This window comes from Dermacentor variabilis, chromosome 6 (genome assembly GCF_050947875.1).
Source record: "Dermacentor variabilis isolate Ectoservices chromosome 6, ASM5094787v1, whole genome shotgun sequence".
In the NCBI taxonomy this organism is placed as follows: domain Eukaryota; kingdom Metazoa; phylum Arthropoda; class Arachnida; order Ixodida; family Ixodidae; genus Dermacentor; species Dermacentor variabilis.
This window is the reverse complement of record NC_134573.1, coordinates 38977515-38995227: the sequence shown is the minus strand read 5'-3', so window position 1 is coordinate 38995227 and position 17713 is coordinate 38977515. Positions and strand designations below refer to the sequence as shown.

Sequence of the window (17713 nt, the reverse complement as noted above, 5' to 3'; positions counted from 1 at the left end):
AGGACAGGACGATGCTTGTCCCATGCCTTCTTCACTTCCTGATCTTGTTATATGTATCGCTCTGTATTCAAAGCAATGCTGAACGAGCACAAACACCTGTTTGATTTATCTGCCTGCTTTCCTTGCCCCTCCACAGTAGGAAACAGACAACTTTAGGTACCTTGACAACCACCTGCACGCTCTGTTAAGTGAGCACCTCAACACTCTCTTATAAGCCTTCTCCACAGAGACAGGTGGGAAGCCTGAGATACTTTGGCTGTGCTCGCCTCCTGAACGTTGTCGAGGGAAGGTTGCCATCCACAGCAGCCTAATATGCATGGACATCAACTTAAGCGACTCCGAGGTTATACTATTACATGCAGTAAGGCACACACAAGCTTCGTAGGCATTCGCCATAGTTGCTGGTTAATCAAAGCCTGCATACCCAAACACGGCTACACTGATGTGGTTCAGCCAGCACATGTTACGTCACACCTGACCGCTGCCGCAGTCTACTGGTACAAACATTTCAAGAGTGAACTTCCTGCAATGGCTTGCTGCACCCGCTGTCTAAGACAAACCATCGCCATCGCACCTCTTCATTAGAGCTGGCAACCAAAGTTGCGGCTTCGATAGGTACTGCACCGAGTGCAGGATACAGTGATGATAACACAACCATCTGCAGGGCAACTAGTACCACGTACACACTATTTCAGTACCGTATTTACACGACTGTAAGTCGACCACTTTCTTTAAATTTGAAAGTTTGAAGTTGGGGGGTCAACTTATATGCGCAACTAAAACATGGCGCTGCCAACAAAGTGAGACCAACGGGAGCTACAACGTAGTTACGATTTTGTTTGCTCTATGGCCCTACCCGTGTCTTTTCGCTATCTCGCGTGTTTGTTCGCTTTTCAGAAGGGTTTTTCAACGTTTTTGAGAGTTTTACAGTGCATGCAACACTCAAGGCGGGGGGGGGGGGGGGGGGGGGTGTCGATAGCTGATGGAAGCGCTGCTGTTCCTATTTACGGTGGCACCCTCAGAACGGCGGCGCTTGCGGGGAGCATCGCTAGTTCGTGGAAGAGCAGGCACCGCTCACGGGTTTCTCTTTGCCTGTTGCGCTTAACTTTCTTGACGAAAGGCATTGGTTTGACGTGTTCCACTTGACTGCCGGCTGCGTGCTACTTCTATGCTTCCCCAGTCGTCATGAGTGCTCCAGGCCCACTAATCGTTCGGCACTCATTCACAGCAGCGTTCAAGAGGGCTGCCATCCTTTACGCCGAAGAAACAAATCACTGCACAGAGGGGCCGCAATTTCTATGTTTCTGAAGGGGTGGTGCGAGAGTGTCGACTGCAGCGAGCGAAATTTTCACCTGTGACGGCAAGTGAGAAATTTCCCACATGCCGAAGTCTGGACGCTTTCCGGAGCTGTAGGCTAAGCTTGCGGAGTATATGTTCCTATGGGTGGGCAGCGCAACCCGGACGATGGACGAGAGGAAGTACACAACACGAGCGCAGACTAACAACTGGTTTATTATTTCAAGCAACGGAGTATAATATACAGAAAATGTAAACACGTGTAAAATGACGTTTACAAGGGTGTTAGCCTATCTTGCCATTCAAAAAATCAGCTTCTTTGTCCTGTAGAGTGATAGAAGGCTGGCTGACGCATGCGCCTGAGTTCACATGCATGAAGTAGGCCTCTACAATCTCGCGGTTAATTTGATGCATATTTTTATACAGTATTTCCGTTTGTTCAAACATGGGTTTGCATGAGCAAACTCTACAATGCGCGGCCAGATTCGAACCTGTTTCATTCCTGATCGCACCTTGGTGCTCCCTAAGGCGGATGTTAAGGCAGCATCCCATCTGCCCAAAGTACATTTTGCCGCACGAAAGTGGGATGACGTAGACCACTCCCGCCGAGCATGCCACAAGCTGCCCCGAGTGTTTGACGCGGCATGTAGCTTTTGACGCCTGTTTAGGTCTATTGACAAGATTGCAAATCTTGTTTAAGGAGTTCTTTGCTGAAAAGATTACTTGAACACCATATTTCATGGCTGTCTTTTTTAACCCATGCCCCATCTGATGTACATAAGGGATGACTGCATACGTTTTAACTTTTTCGACCTGTCTTTGGGGTGCTTCCCCTTTCTTTATTTTCTTCACTAGCCCTTCACATATTGACACAATAATGGATTTAGGAAAACCGGCCTTCTCTAGACGATTGAGTTGTTGCGAAAAGCTGATTGGCGAGGTGGTGGCATGACTTTCTAAGTGCGGAACCCAAACACGTCATAGCAATTCCTCTTTTCACAAGTTTTGAGTGTGCCGAGGCGTAGTTTAGAATTGGTTTGCTAGTCCTGGGGTTATAATGCCAACAAATATGTTGTGCTGTTAATCTTAACTGCAAATCCAAAAATTGAATTTCATCATTACTGGGTAGTTCATGAGTAAATCTGAGTCCCGTTCCTTCTTTATCAAAAGCAGCGAGAATATCTCCAATAATTTTGGAACTGTTTTGGGAGCGGATAACTACCAGGCAGTCGTCAACGAACCTGAAGCACTTGATCAAAGTTCCTGCCAAAACGCTCTCGAGTTCCTGGAATTCCTCTGGAACAACGTCCGGCGCAACCTACCCCCCAGGGAGAAGAAACCGAAGCCCACGACCAAAGTGCTGAACCTAACCGATATCGCCGTTCCAGATAAGCACATGAACATTCTTGAATTAGGCCCAAAGTTCTGCATAGAGCCGTGCCTAGACTCTGTCAATAAGATAGCCACCATTAGATCAGTGTCTAAACATGTAGAAGAAGATGAAAAATTCAGGTGCATTTCTGAGTGCGTTGACGTGTTAGTCAGACATCAAGGAAACCAGAATGGCAGAGCGCGGAAAATTCAACCCCTTGTGCAATTTTTAAGGGAGAATGAAGTGAAAGTACTGACCGCTGATAAAGAAGGGTACTTCGTCCTCCTAACGGAGGGGCAGTTTCCTGAGAAAGCCTCAGCCACTTTAACAAATAACTTCAAGAAGGTGCACGTTCAACCCAAGAAAGTCAAAGAACAAGCAAAGAAATTGTTGCTAGAATTGAACCTAGAGCATCTATCTGGTGCAGTGAACAAAAGTCAGGGGTTGAACCTTGAGGTGTTCTTTATGATAAAAACGTGTAAACCTGACCAACCTTTACGAACAATTGTGTCTGAAAGAAACACATGGCAACACGTAGTTTCTGGTTATCTTCAGAAGAACTTAACAGGGCTCCAGGTAGAAGACCCATTCGAAGTAAAAAACTCGGAAGATGTCATTAGGTTTTTACGAGAAGAGGCGTATCCAGCATGCACCGCGTTCAGCATCGACGTCACAGATTTATACTATTCCCTTCCTAGAAATCAGCTGATCAAGACAATCAAAGATTGCATTATGGAAAACGACGAGTTAAAGTTTAGAAATGATAGTGGCGTCCCGGTTTAGTCTTTTCTCGAACTCTTGGTTTTTTATTTAAATTTCACGTTCGTTATCTGGGATGATCAAATAATGATTCAGAAGCGGGGGGTCTGCATCGGCTCTCAGGTCGCACCAATTCTTAGCGAGATCTTTCTCGGCACTGTTGACCGGGCACTCGAGAGCGTCTTGGCAGGAACTTAGATCAAGTGCTTCAGGTTCGTTGACGACTACCTGGTAGTTATCCATAACGCTCCCAAAACAGTTCCAAAATTATTGGAGATGTTCTCGCCGCTTTTGATAAAGAAGGAACGGGACTCAGATTTACTCATGAACTACCCAGTAATGATGAAATTCAATTTTTGGATTTGCAGTTAAGATTAACAGCGCAACATATTTGTTGGCATTATAACCCCAGGACTAGAAAACCAATTCTAAACGACGCCTCGGCATACTCGAAACTTGTGAAAAGAGGAATTGCTATGACGTGTTAGGGTTCCGCACTTAGAAAGTCATGCCACCACCTCGCCAATCTGAGCTTTTCGCAACAACTCAATCGTCTAGAGAAGGCCGGTTTTCCTAAATCCATTATTGTGTCAATATGTGAAGGGCTAGTGAAGAAAATAAAGAAAGGGGAAGCACCCCAAAGACAGGTCGAAAAAGTTAAAACGTATGCAGTCATCCCTTATGTACATCAGATGGGGCATGGGTAAAAAAAGACAGCCATGAAATATGGTGTTCAAGTAATCTTTTCAGCAAAGAACTCCTTAAACAAGATTTGCAATCTTGTCAATAGACCTAAACAGGCGTCAAAAGCTACATGCCGCGTCAAACACTCGGGGCAGCTTGTGGCATGCTCGGCGGGAGTGGTCTACGTCATCCCACTTTCGTGCGGCAAAATGTACTTTGGGCAGATGGGATGCTGCCTTAACATCCGCCTTAGGGAGCACCAAGGTGCGATCAGGAATGAAACAGGTTCGAATCTGGCCGCGCATTGTAGAGTTTGCTCATGCAAACCCATGTTTGAACAAACGGAAATACTGTATAAAAATTTGCATCAAATTAACCGCGAGATTGTAGAGGCCTACTTCATGCATGTGAACTCAGGCGCATGCGTCAGCCAGCCTTCTATCACTCTACAGCATAAAGAAGCTGATTTTTTGAATGGCAAGATAGGCTAACACCCTTGTAGACGTCATTTTACACGTGTTTATATTTTTTGTATATTATACTCCGTTGCTTGAAATAATAAACCAGTTGTTAGTCTGCGCTCGTGTTGTGTACTTCCTCTCGTCCTTCGTCCGGGTTGCGCTGCCCACCCACAGGAACATGTTCAATCACCAACTCGCCCAGCTTGCCGTCTTAATTGCGGAGTATGTCGCTGAAATGCGTGATCGGTCCCTGTCAGTGAAGTGCGACATGGTCATGTAACAAGCCCAGACCTTCGCCTTTTAAGGCTCTGTTCCGTCGTGATTATGAGTGGCTGGCGGCAGAATGCCGCGAAATTACGCCAACCGGACCTGTAAAAAGAGCCTCCCTGACGGCTGCGTGTGGTTGGGTGCATTCGGCGTGGGGCTGCTGTTCCACAATATGTCGTGGTGCGGTCGTTTGCCAAATATGAAATTTCGCTGGACACGACGAGCTGTGGGACCGCGGCAACGATGATGACGGCAGCACTAGTGAAGACGAGTAGTCCAGTGATCATGTCAGCTACTAATAAATTTTCGTTATCGAATGCTCCCTCAGGTATGCTCTCTTTTTTTTTTCCTGTCACGCGATATAGAGGGGTCGACATACATTCAAGTCGACTTACAGTCGTGTAAATACGGTAGTTCTGTGCAGCAGAACCAAGGCTACATGGCCCACGAGCGCAGATTCTTGCACAGCAAGATGAAATGCCACAGTTCAAAACCTGACTAAACGGCCTGGACAAGTGGTCTTGTCTGCAGGTGTCTACTTTGAAGCTTCTCTGCAAGTCACAGAGCAGTTTATTGCGTGAATTTAATGAAATATTTATTGAGGCTTTATGATACTGAAACTAGAGTTCTCCAGTTGTTCGGATAAAAACATGCAAAGAACAACAAAATTAATGCAATGTTGCCTTACACACATCAATTTGTCTTTAAATAGTACAAACACATGATTTAACATTGGCTAATTCTAAACGTGTAGTCGGCACAGCCACAACACCGCAGAAGACTCCCTCCTGAGTAGTGCTTTGTCCTTTGCAAAAATTGCATCTGTGGACTCGCTTGTGTGGTATCGTTGCAAGCTGCTCTTTCACACGAAAGGACCAAATAAGTTGACATTCAACATGCTTGGAACAGTGCTGAAGGAGTCCTGTAAACGTGCATGAATTCCAATTAAGAAAACGGCTGCTCTCAGGAATGTCAGCGAGCGCACCGTGGACATTACGAGAGGGATCAAGGGACGGCCCCACCATCCTGTGCGACACGTTGGCTGAGTGCTCTCCACTTGTCTTCGCAACCGTCCTTCTCTGTATCTCGAAATATCTCGAAGAAGCACACCTCTTTCATGTCAGAAAGAATGTGGAACGAATTGTCTACCGCTGCTATCAGAACAGCTGATCTCGCTGCGCAGTTGCAATCTCAGCAGATGCTGCCGCCACCTACACTGCATCACTCGCTGCTAGCAGATGACAGGGCACGGAAGGGCATGTTTAAGATGTGTTCGCTCCCCCTCCCCCCATGATTGGTCAAAGAAGCGAGTAGTGCGGCACAGAACCACTGAAGCTGCCTACAGTAGCGGATTGCAGAAATAAGCCGCCACACGACCATGCATGTGATGCATAGCAAAACCTCTTTTTCCCCTCATTTTCGCACTCCAAAGAGGGATGGGGGCCTTGCATGAGGGCAGGTCTTATATGAGTAAATATAGAAAATTGAAAGTGGAACCGAACTGAACTCATGCACATACCTGAGTAGCAGCGAGGCCACTGGGAAAAGCTCCAGGTGCACTCTGGCTCTGTGCAAACATGTCTCTAGGCAGGCCCCGGTCACCAAACACATCCGGAGAACGCTTGCGCAGTGGTCCACCCACCCAGTGTTCCCGCAGGGGAGACCGCAGGGGGGACCGCAGGCGGAGTGGTGAATGGTGCGGTGACTGGCATGGGGACCGGCGCGGAGACCGCCGAGGTGACCGCCGTGGAGAACGACGCGGGGACCGGCGGGGCGATCTTCGTGGCGACCGGTGGCGCAAGGGGGGCGTTGGCGAGCGTGATCGTTTGCGGCCAGGCACGCCAGGCTGCACCCGCACAAAAAGAAAAAGGAAACAGAAGTTGCCCAGGTGGCTAATTCACATTACTAAACCTGGAAACAGGGTCTACTGCACTGATACTGTTGAGTTGCCCGATTTTCCTAAGTTTTCACCCATTGTTTTTAGAAAAATTTGCTAGCAGTCTATAACACTGAATCATCAAGTACAAGAAAATAAATTCTGCATGGATGTATGCCAATCTGACAAATGTTGCATCAAAGACAATGAAACAGTTGAACACCTTTATGACAAAGTGTTTGGGACCTTTGAAATTGTTTGTTATACAAGTTACTTCGTCGTAAAGGTCGAGCACCGAATCACTCACAATAGAACTGGGACGCAATTACGGCTTCGTCACACGGGTCATTTTGCAGCAGAGGTGTTCGTTGTAGAGGCCCTCGACTGTAAGCGAGTTCTCATGCTTTTCGGAAGTATTGAGGTGGCTGTACTTAGCGACAGCTCCTATGCAGGCTGTTGCAACGCCACGGCACCAGTTTTCACCGCTGCAGCTGCACAAACTCCTTGCTGACCTCCAAATCGCAGCCTATATAATGCAACATGAAAAACAAAAATGACAGATCCTACTCGAAAGAGATATATGCAAGGTAATTTTTACCTTATAATCACTGATCATTACATTTCAAAGCAAATTCGGGGCTGCGACGCATAAAGCGTTGCATTACACTCGACAGTGACCACACCGCCACAGAAAAGCTACTGCAGAGCTGCCTTTAACGGCTCCACTGCAAAATAGTGCTTCACAGCTAGCCAAGTTACTATGTCAGACCAGCATTTTTTATTACTAACAATAAACAGTAAGTCAGTTTGGATGCACCCTCAGATTTGACTGAATCCTGTGTTTCATCATATCCCAACCACCTTGTCAAGCACACACAAAACCAGCAAAACACACGATTTCATACTGTATTGACTCAAATCTAACGTGCACCTTTTTCCCGATAGGACAGCTCCAAAAATTGCATGTGCATTAGAATAGAGTACAAACCTAAATCCGCGTTACCACATCGCTATCGGCATTCGAACAATGGCCGCCTCGTGTGCGCTTCCGGCCTAGGTGCCATAGCTTCCTCCATGTGCATACCTCCGTGTTGTACGTGTGACTAGGTGCTGGTGTAACCTAGTCTACTGCCTGTCTTCCCATTTTCTGCGTTTATTCAATCAGCATGGACATGCCGACTGCAAAGACACGCTGAGTCCACCATGATGCCGTATTTAAAAGGAAAGTTATCATGTGCACGGAGACTGACAGAAATCGGGCTGCATCACGGGCGTTCGGAGTTCCTGAAACTTGCGTGCGGGACTGCCGCAAGCAGAAGGAGAATATTTTCACCAGCAAAGCAACAAGGAAGAGTTTCAGTGGACCGAAGCAGGGCCGCTTCACCGAAATAGAAGAGCTGCTTGCGGAATACGTATAAGAGCGGCACAGCAGTCTGTGACGACCGATCTGCTCCATGTACGGGCGATGCGATTAGCCCTAAAGGAAGGGCTAATGTGGAGTGAATTCAAAGCAAGCAGGTGCTGGCTATCAAGTTTTATGAAAAGAAAAGGCTTTTCTCTTCGAAGGCAGACAGGAATATGCCAAAAATTGCCAGAAGAATATGAAGAGAAATTGCACAGTTTTCAGCAGCATGTTTTGAAGTTGCACCATAGGAACGACTACCACTTCGTACAGATTGGAAATGCTGATCACATGCCGCTTTACTTTGACATGCCTGCCACCACAACTGCTGAAAAGAAGGGGGCAAAGCAAATGCACATTTTGTTTTTTAGCCATGAAAAAACTAAAGTCACCACAGTGCTTTGTTGCACTGCGGATGGGCACAAGCTGCCCCCAGACCTTATCTTCAGATGGAAGACGCTCCCGAAAGGAATCGTGTTTCTGAGTAGCATGATTGTGCGTGCAAATGAAAAAGGTTGCATGACCGCGGACTTGGTCGCCGGCTGGATTGATAATGTTTGGCGGAAGAGACCCGGCGGCAGTTTGGGTCTGCGTGGGATGCTTGTGCTCGACGCATTCAGGTGCTACGTTGACCAGTGCATCAAGGACAAGCTGGCTGCATGCAACACCGACTTTGCCGTGATACCTGGCGGCATGACATCGCAGCACCAGCCACTCGATGTTTGTTTGAACAAGCCAGCGAAACATAGAATTCGGGCACTCTACACCGAATGGCTTGTCAGTGGCTGCCACGAATGCACGCCCGCCAATAAAATGAAGCGTGCCCCGCTGCACGATTTTGCTGGATGGGTGAAAGACGCATGGTGCACGATCCCGTCTGCAATGGTCAACAAGGCCTTTAAAAAGTGCGGGATTTTGAATGCCATGGACGGCACCGAGGATCAAATGATTTGGTCTGTTGATAGCGATAAGGAGTTGTCTGATAGTGACAATGAGTGATATCTATTGCCCCACGCGACTCGTACCGGTGCAGTGAAAACCTTGGCAGCAAGGTATGCCGCTTCCATCTGTGTTTTTATTCATCGCAACTTTAGGGTATTGGCAATAAACCTTTTTTTTTTCCAAATGAGAGAAAATAGTGTTTCTATATGAAAGCACGAAGTGTGTGGTATTGTACTCTTTCTTCTTCTTTTTTTTTTTTTTTGATCATGGAAAATAGGTGCCCATTGCAATCGAGGTTTTCATATTTTTTTAACTTTTTGTTCACAGAAAACGGGTGTGCGTTACAATCGAGGGCGTGTTAGAATCTAGTAAATACGGTATGCAAATTGTGTAGGCTCAGCTGAAAACTGCTTCTGAGGCATACTGATAGCTTTGCCACAACTATTGTAGGTACAGGTGGAGTGGACACTGGGGGACACAGGTGGCAACGGCAATGGCGTGGCCCACACAGCAGCGAGCACATTAAGCAGTAGCTCTCACTCATCGGCTCCACCCATCATACCCGGCACAGCTCTGAATCGGCCCACAAGAACTGAAGGGGAAGATTAGAGTAAAAAAGAAAGCTGTATGGACCAGCTTAATCTACACTGCAACCCCAACGCGAACAAGATCTGCTGGGGGAACCCAAAATCCTAATCATCATGGTGATAGCTAGCTGTGGTCACAAAGACCTTCTAGAATGATGGTAGCACAAGAAGAAAAAGAAAGCATCTGACAACAAACAAGAAAGTGCCCAGCCCAAGCTAGTAAGCTCCCGTTCCTGCGATACCGAGGCTAAGCCGGACATCAAGTCATCTCCTGTGCAGTGATCCGGGGCTCAGAGGACTGTGGCTGGAGACATGAGCCTAGACGTACTGGATATGCCCACCAAGACGCCTAAACAACCTGGGTGTTATCAGCTCCTTTCGGGAGTTAAAGAAGGCTGCAGACCTTCAGAGCAAATATGATGCCTTTTCCCGCATATACCCATGTGCAGCTCAAGTCAGGGATATTCAGAAGGAACAAATATAAATTTTAAAACATATACAGTCTACGCTTGTTACATCAAACCCACATACAACAGACTTTCGGATATACATAACAGACTATATTTCATTCGTAGTTTGTTCCACTTATTTTATTAATGCAACGAAGTTCGCTTTTAACAGACCATGCTACAACGGACTATCGGCCACAGCGCACAAAATTAGGGGCATCTGTTTTTCAAAATTGGGCGTATAAAATGGACTTTTGCCATGTCGACATGGGCTGACAACTTATCTGCGAGGGTCAGCTGACGATCGCGGCTCAATATCGCAAGCGCGAGGGAGGGAGGAAAGTGGGGCGGAAATGCGCAGCCTTTTTTCATGCGCAAGACATGGGGCGGGGAGGCAAAAGAGCAGGGGGTTCTACTTCAGTGGCTGCTGCTTATGACGCAGCCGCCGTACCTTGAAAGCGATCTGTGATGTGGACAAAGTGCGCCTAGTGCCGGTAGCTTCGTATGCGCTGTGCTTTCGATGTTTAGTTCGCATTGAAGTGAGAGACAGCATGAAGGTCAATTCACTCGCTGCTGCCGCCGTGCCTATCTTGCAGAATTTGCTATCGCAATCGGTTCTTTGCATTTCGGGGGCAAAAGTGTGACTTTTTGTTTTGTCTGTATCTTACTTTCGATGTTCGTCAGTCACTCTTTGAAATAAAGTTGTTGGACATTACGACGAAAGTTTCGGAAGTGAGACGTTTCGGATATTATGGACTTTGGATAAAGCGGATGTTTTTTGTCGGATTATCAGGGTCCGTTGTAATGAGAGTCGACTGTATATGACAGCATCAGTTTTGGTGAGGAAGCCGCATTGTCCCCGACGTTGGCTTACAGCCAAGAGAAGCCATATACAAACTTGTTTATGGTCCCCAACCATTCTTTTTGGGAACCTGCTCGATCATTCGAACATCCAAGTGGAGCCACCACTTTCTCTATTAAAGGAACGTATAGACCGTTTTATTGCAGGTGCCGGTACTTTGTGATCACAGTGTCGTTTATCGTCCAGGTGCCAGGCTGGTGTGTGGGAATGCACTGGATGGTGCATAGCAAACATGCTATTGACGATGAGTGGCAAGCTTTCACGTTTCCCAGAGAAGTCTCAACACATTTTTGCGATTGCGAAAATTCTCGGGGTGTCATTACTAAGCTTGAGCTTCAATGTAGCCACACTACTGAAAGGTGACAGGCCTAGAGGTGCTGCCACAGCTCATGCGATCGAAATAGGACGCGAGTAATTTCTTAACGTTGTCAACACACAACATACCGTACTTATTCAAATCTAGGGCGATAGTTTGTTTCAAATAATCCATAAGCTCTAGGGTCACTCTAGGGTCGGCTTAGATTTGAGGATTTTAAAATATGCGCCAGTTTGTAATTGAAAATGATAAATATGGTACATGGCTAGCGCCATCTAGAAAAGTCAGTATCGCAGTCGCTACTAGCTATGTCAGTAGACAACCAAAGTACACGAGTGACGTCGCCATTTTGCCCTGTGTCGTATCGGTATGGTGGCTAGCAGGAGGCACACAGTACGATTTGGTGTCCAATTCGACGTGCGGGGTTGCATGCTCTGGCATGCCGCATACGACGATTCGGGGCACATGGGACATGCATCCGAACAAGCGAGCAGCGCACAAGCTCCGCCCAGATCCAGTGCTACAGCTTGTACGCTCAGAACACTTCATATCCACGTCGAAAAGTACAATATTTATAAACAACTTTGTACAACAATGCTTCGGTTCACGCAAACACTGGCAATAAAATTGAGCCTCGGCAAGTAACAGAACACTTCACAACGGCACGTTGTCCACTGACGGCTCCGCCCACAGCCAGCGACAGGGCTGGTAGGCCTAGCTCAGCGGATGCCGCGGCTAACAGTGCTTGCGATCCAGCACAAGCTCATCGAAGAGCGCTTATTTTTGCCAAAACAGTTAACACTACACTTAGGTCGCCCATAATTAAATACGATTGGTTTACTCAACGCAGTCGCTGCGAAGGGCAAACGTGCAAGCGCAGCCAACAGCCTTGCTCAGACGGCCGGTGCGTGCTGTCTGGCTGTGAAATGCCTTCGCATTGCGGCTCCCGATCTCACCAGTAGCTTAGTCCAAGTATACTAGGCGCTGCTTTGCAGAACAAGCAAACTTTCGAGATAATTTTACTGAACTGATAACTATTTCGTGTCTGAAACGAATTGCAGCCAGCAAGGGAAAAAAAAAGGACGGTGAAAAACCGGCCCACTGGTGCCGCATCTATGGAGGGAACGTCGGAGAACTTCACATGCCAGCCGAGTTGTCATTGGCTGCGGACAAACGACGGTGCGGTTGTCGGACGTGCCGGATGATGAAAACCTGCCCAATTTGTCGCATGCCAGGCGTCCGATCAGGCGCTTTGGCATGGCAAAGCACCTCGATTCCGGCTGCCGTTCTAGCGCGTCGGATGCCGGATCGGACACCGAATCGGACCGTGTGTCTCTTGCTTAAGTATTGGCATGCGGCGTGTGGCATCATAATGGCACCAAACAGGTGATACCACAAACGAGAAGTTGTGCTAGCCGTAGAGGCATCGTCAAACATTCAAGCCGGGTGGGATAACAACATCGATGATGAGCATCAGCATCGATGAAAAAAACATCCGTTGTATGAGAGGGCTACGGAAGTCGCCTTTTGCATGTGCCACAACGAGGAGATGATAACGATAAGGAAGATAAGCGCGCAATAACAGAGAGGAGCTGATCACCAAGATTGCGCTGCATTTCGAAGCGCACGAGCCGTGCTGCACTGTCTGTGCACGCGTGGGAGCGCGGACGCGTGCATCCACAAGCGTACGAGGCTAGCAGCGATGATGACATAGAGTGAGCTCGGCATGTTCATATTAAAGAAATACTGTTTTCATTTTGTAAACGCTGTCCTCACTTTTTCGTCTGGCTTACATTCATGGCAAGTTTTTTTATTTTTTCTGGCTTCGGACATTTGGGGGTTGGCTTAAATTGGGGGTCAGCTTAGAATTGGGGCTGGCCTAGATTTGAGTAAATATGATATGTGCTATGTGTTCTTATTTTATGTTTAAACTTGAACTCTACTAGGATACTACTCTGGTGTCAACAATCAGAGGTGTCTCTGTATGTCATGCGGGGTGCCGCATCAACATAGATATCCCAGTCCAGATAACTATCGAAGCTCAGGGGAAACGCATTTTGCTAGCTTTCATGCTCCTAAAGTTCCTGCAGTACGATTTTCTAAGCATTAGTTACCTGGCACCCAGGCAGCAAGCTTTACAAAATAGAGAACTGTAACAGAGCTCAGCCGGAAGGGCCGTTAACATGAGTACTCGATAAAATGACCTGGTGACAGTGGCCATGAATATGCCACAATGAACCAACGCACACGACACGTTGAAAGAATATGCGCACTCTTTTGGTCTTGAATGATGCCTGGGCAAAGGCACCTCACTGACTTGAGAGAGATGAAAAACGAACTGCTCTCTGCAAACGTAACTTTACTTTCTGAAGTAACACAGCACACAAAGCACGGCGTAGGCCATACTACTTGCGTAGCTTTCACCACACTGCCTCCTAAGTGTGAAACAACAATCGACACCATCAGCCTATCTTCACGTCCACTGCAGGATGAAGGCCTCTCCCAGCAATCTCCAATTACCCCTATCTTGTGCTAGCTGATTCCAAGTTGTGCCTGAAAATTTTCTAACTTTGTCACACCACATAACTTTCTGCTGTCCTCAACTGCGTTTTCCTTCCTTTGGCACCCATTCTGTAACTATAATGGTCCACCTGCTCTACGCATCACATGGCCTGTCCAGCTCCACATTTTTCTCTTCATGCGAACTAGAATATCAGCTACCCTCGTTTGCTCTCTGATCCACACCACTAACTTCCTGTCTTTTGACAGCACGCCTAACCTTTATCGTTCCATTGCGCCTTGCCCGCTTAACTTCTTCTGAAGCTTCTTTGTTAAGCTGAAAGTCTCTATGCAATATGCTAACACCAGTACAATGCAATGACCGTACACTTTTCAAGGATATCAATAAGCTGCCAGTGTTAATGTGATAATGTCTGCTGTGCATGCTCCAACCATTGCTATTCTTATGTAACTTTCTTTCTCATCATACATGATTAATATCTTTTTTTTCGTCGTTTGAAGCTCATGCAGGTATGAAGTATAGCCCTAACAAAGAATAAAAAGTAAAAATAAATGGTGAGATGTGTAAGTGATGGGAATTAGCAGAGAGTGATACTTACCCCATGTGAGCTAAGAGCAAGGCGATGTGTCCGCGAGGTAAAGTGCTGCTCCAGGTGGCATGAGAGAATGAAAGTGAATATCATTAGTCATGCACCTTCCAGAAAGAAATAAACACACAGACCGCACAAGATTGTCTCCGACCACTGCAGTAAAGCAACGGCAACTGTGGCATGCACTCAGCCGACGAAGTGTTTTTCAGCACTCTTACGATTTACCAGTACTGCCAGCATCGAACCACATGCCCCGATTACTGTAGCAAGATTAAGCTTTTCTGAAGAGAATGAATGGGATAAAAATGCGTTTTCCTCAAACAAAATTACTAACAATGGCAGAAGTAAGATAATAAGTAATAATCACTTATGAACTAATTAACTAAATTTCCTAATTAGCTTTGTACCTAAGAGCACAGATTCTAACTGCATAATGCAAGGGTATAAAGGAACATCCACTAAGTAGGAGCCCTCAAATAGCACCACTATTTTAGGGCTCCTAAATATTATTTGTATATTATAAATAATAGACAAATTATAAGAAAACCAATGCGTTCTGTGACAGGAGTTTGGAGATGAATATCTGGTAACTGGCACTAGTTGCACGAGTAGACACACACACTAGAAACATGATACAGAGTTATAGAATACTTGGCAAATGTATTGTGTATACATACAGTACGCGTAAAACATGAGCTATAAAGATGTTCACGACAGCAAAAGTTAATTTAAGAGAAACCAACAGTGCAATGTGTTAACCAGCCTTTCCATTCATTTCTTATACATTCGTATCTTGATAACTTGAACTCAAATTTATGCAGTTTCCCACTATGACCACTACAACAAAATCGGGTGCTGCAGTTACATTAAACAGCGGTGGCAATGATAGGTGACGAACAGAATGTAATTCTTCTCCGTCATAACTCCCTCACCTTCGAAGGCCTCCACGCGCCCCTGCCTCTGCACCGGCACCACCAGACCCGGCAGCAGCTTAGCCCACTCCCTGAAGTTTTGTTTTCTGCTGCTGTCGGAAAGCGAGCGTTCACCAGCATGGGCAGTTTTGTGGTCCTCGCTCGCTGTGTGCTTGTGCGCCGCAATATTTCACGACTCGCACTATTCGTCCATCGTGCTATAGAGCATGAATACTTCAAGAACAAGTCCTTCTTTTAATTTGAACGTCCTTTACCTAGAACGAATTCTCTGGCCCCTTAAGTGCGAATTATCGAGATTTCACTGTAATAAGAAACTAGAAGGTTTGCTGAAGCCAACAGGGCAAACTACTACAGACGAATCAATGTCCCTGCACGCTCACGCTGAATGAAGTGACGTGCCGGTGGTGCACGCTAAGATACGAGACAGTTTTTAAATAGCACTTGTAAACAAACACGAAGGCCTTGTGCCCCCCATGCGAATAAAAAGCATTCGTTCCACTTTCACTGCACATACCGTGTACGTCGTCATGTTTCTGTGGCTCATATACACTATAGTAACATATACTATTTGACGAGTTTAACATGCATGGCGTTTATGCATGCTTAGAAATCAGTGTCAAACGAAGCAGTTATCTGTGGCTTCCTGCCTCAGTTTGAACTGATGTGATGACTGTGCTTTTGCTTTTGCCGATTACCATTAAATAGTGAAGTAAGCTTCTGCTTCCTTTGAAATCTACCTAAATAACAAGTTACGACAGGAGAACCATCCTAAAATACAGTGCAATGGGACAGTACAACAGAAAGGAAAATGAACACAGGTGCAAACTAACAACTGAGTTTATTGAAGCCAAACCCACAGGTACTATATATATCCAAAATATGCGCACACACACCGTTAAAAGAAAAAAAATCGAATTTGTTGCACAGGAAGTGATTCGCAATCAGAAAGTGAACTAGCCCAACATTCAACTCTTTAAACAAGTTACGAGCAGCCAGCTCACCCGATTTCAGACGTCATTTGGTGATTCTAGCATCCACAGGCGTGACAAGATGCATCGCCATAGAAAACATGTCCCGGCTAGTAGTTTGTCTTGCTTTAAACTGGTTTGACACTAGGAACCACATGGCACAACAACCTCTTTTGTTGCCACGCCTGCCTTCCCGTACGGTGAGCAAACCATAGCGTTATGCAAACTGCTTGCGTGGAATGTAGGTAAGGGCCCATAAGCTATTCTAGAGCTGTCTATTAGGGTTAGCAGATTTCTTTCCAGCATTGCAAGTACGAGCTCCATGCTTTGTCCACCTTATTGTGACCACTGTCACTGCTTTCACACACTCACCTCGTGGTACTCCTGATTCGTGTGCAGCACTAGGTTGCAGGTGTGGCAGTTGTAGGTCCCAGGCGGTGACCCCCTCAGCCCTGGAAGAACAAGATGCCGCAGCACAATCCAGTTACAAAATCACTCGAGACAGGAACTGAACTAGTGAACAGGAATATTGACTTTCCTTTCAAAATAGAGCTCTCTCCATGAATGTGTGTGTAGAAAACAAAAAATTAAATTTTGGAATTCCTGTGCCAAAACATAAATCTGACTAGTAAACACGCCGCAAAGGGGGTACTCCAGGGTAATTTACACCCCCCGACTTGCTTTGAGGTACACCTCAATCTAAATACACGAGCATAAATGATTGAAATGTGGCCACCGCGGCAGGGATTCGAACCCACAACCTCAAGAAGCTTGGCAGTGGAACACCATGGTCACTGGGCTACCACGAGGGGGCAAGAGTATTAAAAAAATAAGTTTTATAGCTGTGTTAATCAACTCTTATGCTGGTCCTTATTTGCACAAGTTTTTTTTTATGGTACGCAGACACACGTCAACTGATTATAGAAAGAAAAATATTGATTGCCAAATCATACACTTCTGTTAAATTATCCAGCACAATTGACATGCAAAAAAACATAGTTCAAATTACTGTTTCACGGTCCTGTTTCACGCACTTTAGTAGGGATGTGTGAAAACCCAATAGTAGGTTTTGAACTGAATATTGAATCAAATCAAGAAAAAGAAGCAAATTATCAAATTGAATATTGAATATCAGAAAATGTTTCACAATATTTGTAGCCAAGAAATTTTGGGAAAGAAAATACAGTATCGCATATGCTCGGGATTCTCCTAGCATTGCATGACAAGAATGCAGCAAGCCACCAGTTACTTGACTGCATAGAAAATCAAGCTGTACCGTACGGTCCACTCTTAAACAAAATTAGAATGCCAGCACTGATTACAGCTCAGTTCTGGTATAAGCTCCAAAAAATATTCTTTTTTATCAACATAATTTATGTTGAATAGAATTGAGGGCTTTTTTTCTTTTTGCCTCTGAATCTAATGAATTA

The 17713-nt window shown here is 45.9% G+C and overlaps 1 protein-coding gene across 3 annotated transcripts in view; it reads right to left on the bottom strand.

Annotated features, from left to right (window-relative positions):
• Positions 1-17713, bottom strand: part of LOC142584739 (uncharacterized) — a 103841-nt gene that overhangs the window by 25538 nt on the left and 60590 nt on the right. For all 3 annotated transcript variants that reach the window (XM_075694966.1, XM_075694968.1, XM_075694967.1), the window contains 3 exons: positions 16656-16735; positions 14393-14437; positions 6359-6685 (listed from right to left, as the gene is read on the bottom strand). In XM_075694966.1, coding sequence (XP_075551081.1) covers positions 6359-6685; positions 14393-14437; positions 16656-16735 — 452 coding nt within the window. The remainder of the gene's footprint in view (positions 1-6358; positions 6686-14392; positions 14438-16655; positions 16736-17713) is intronic.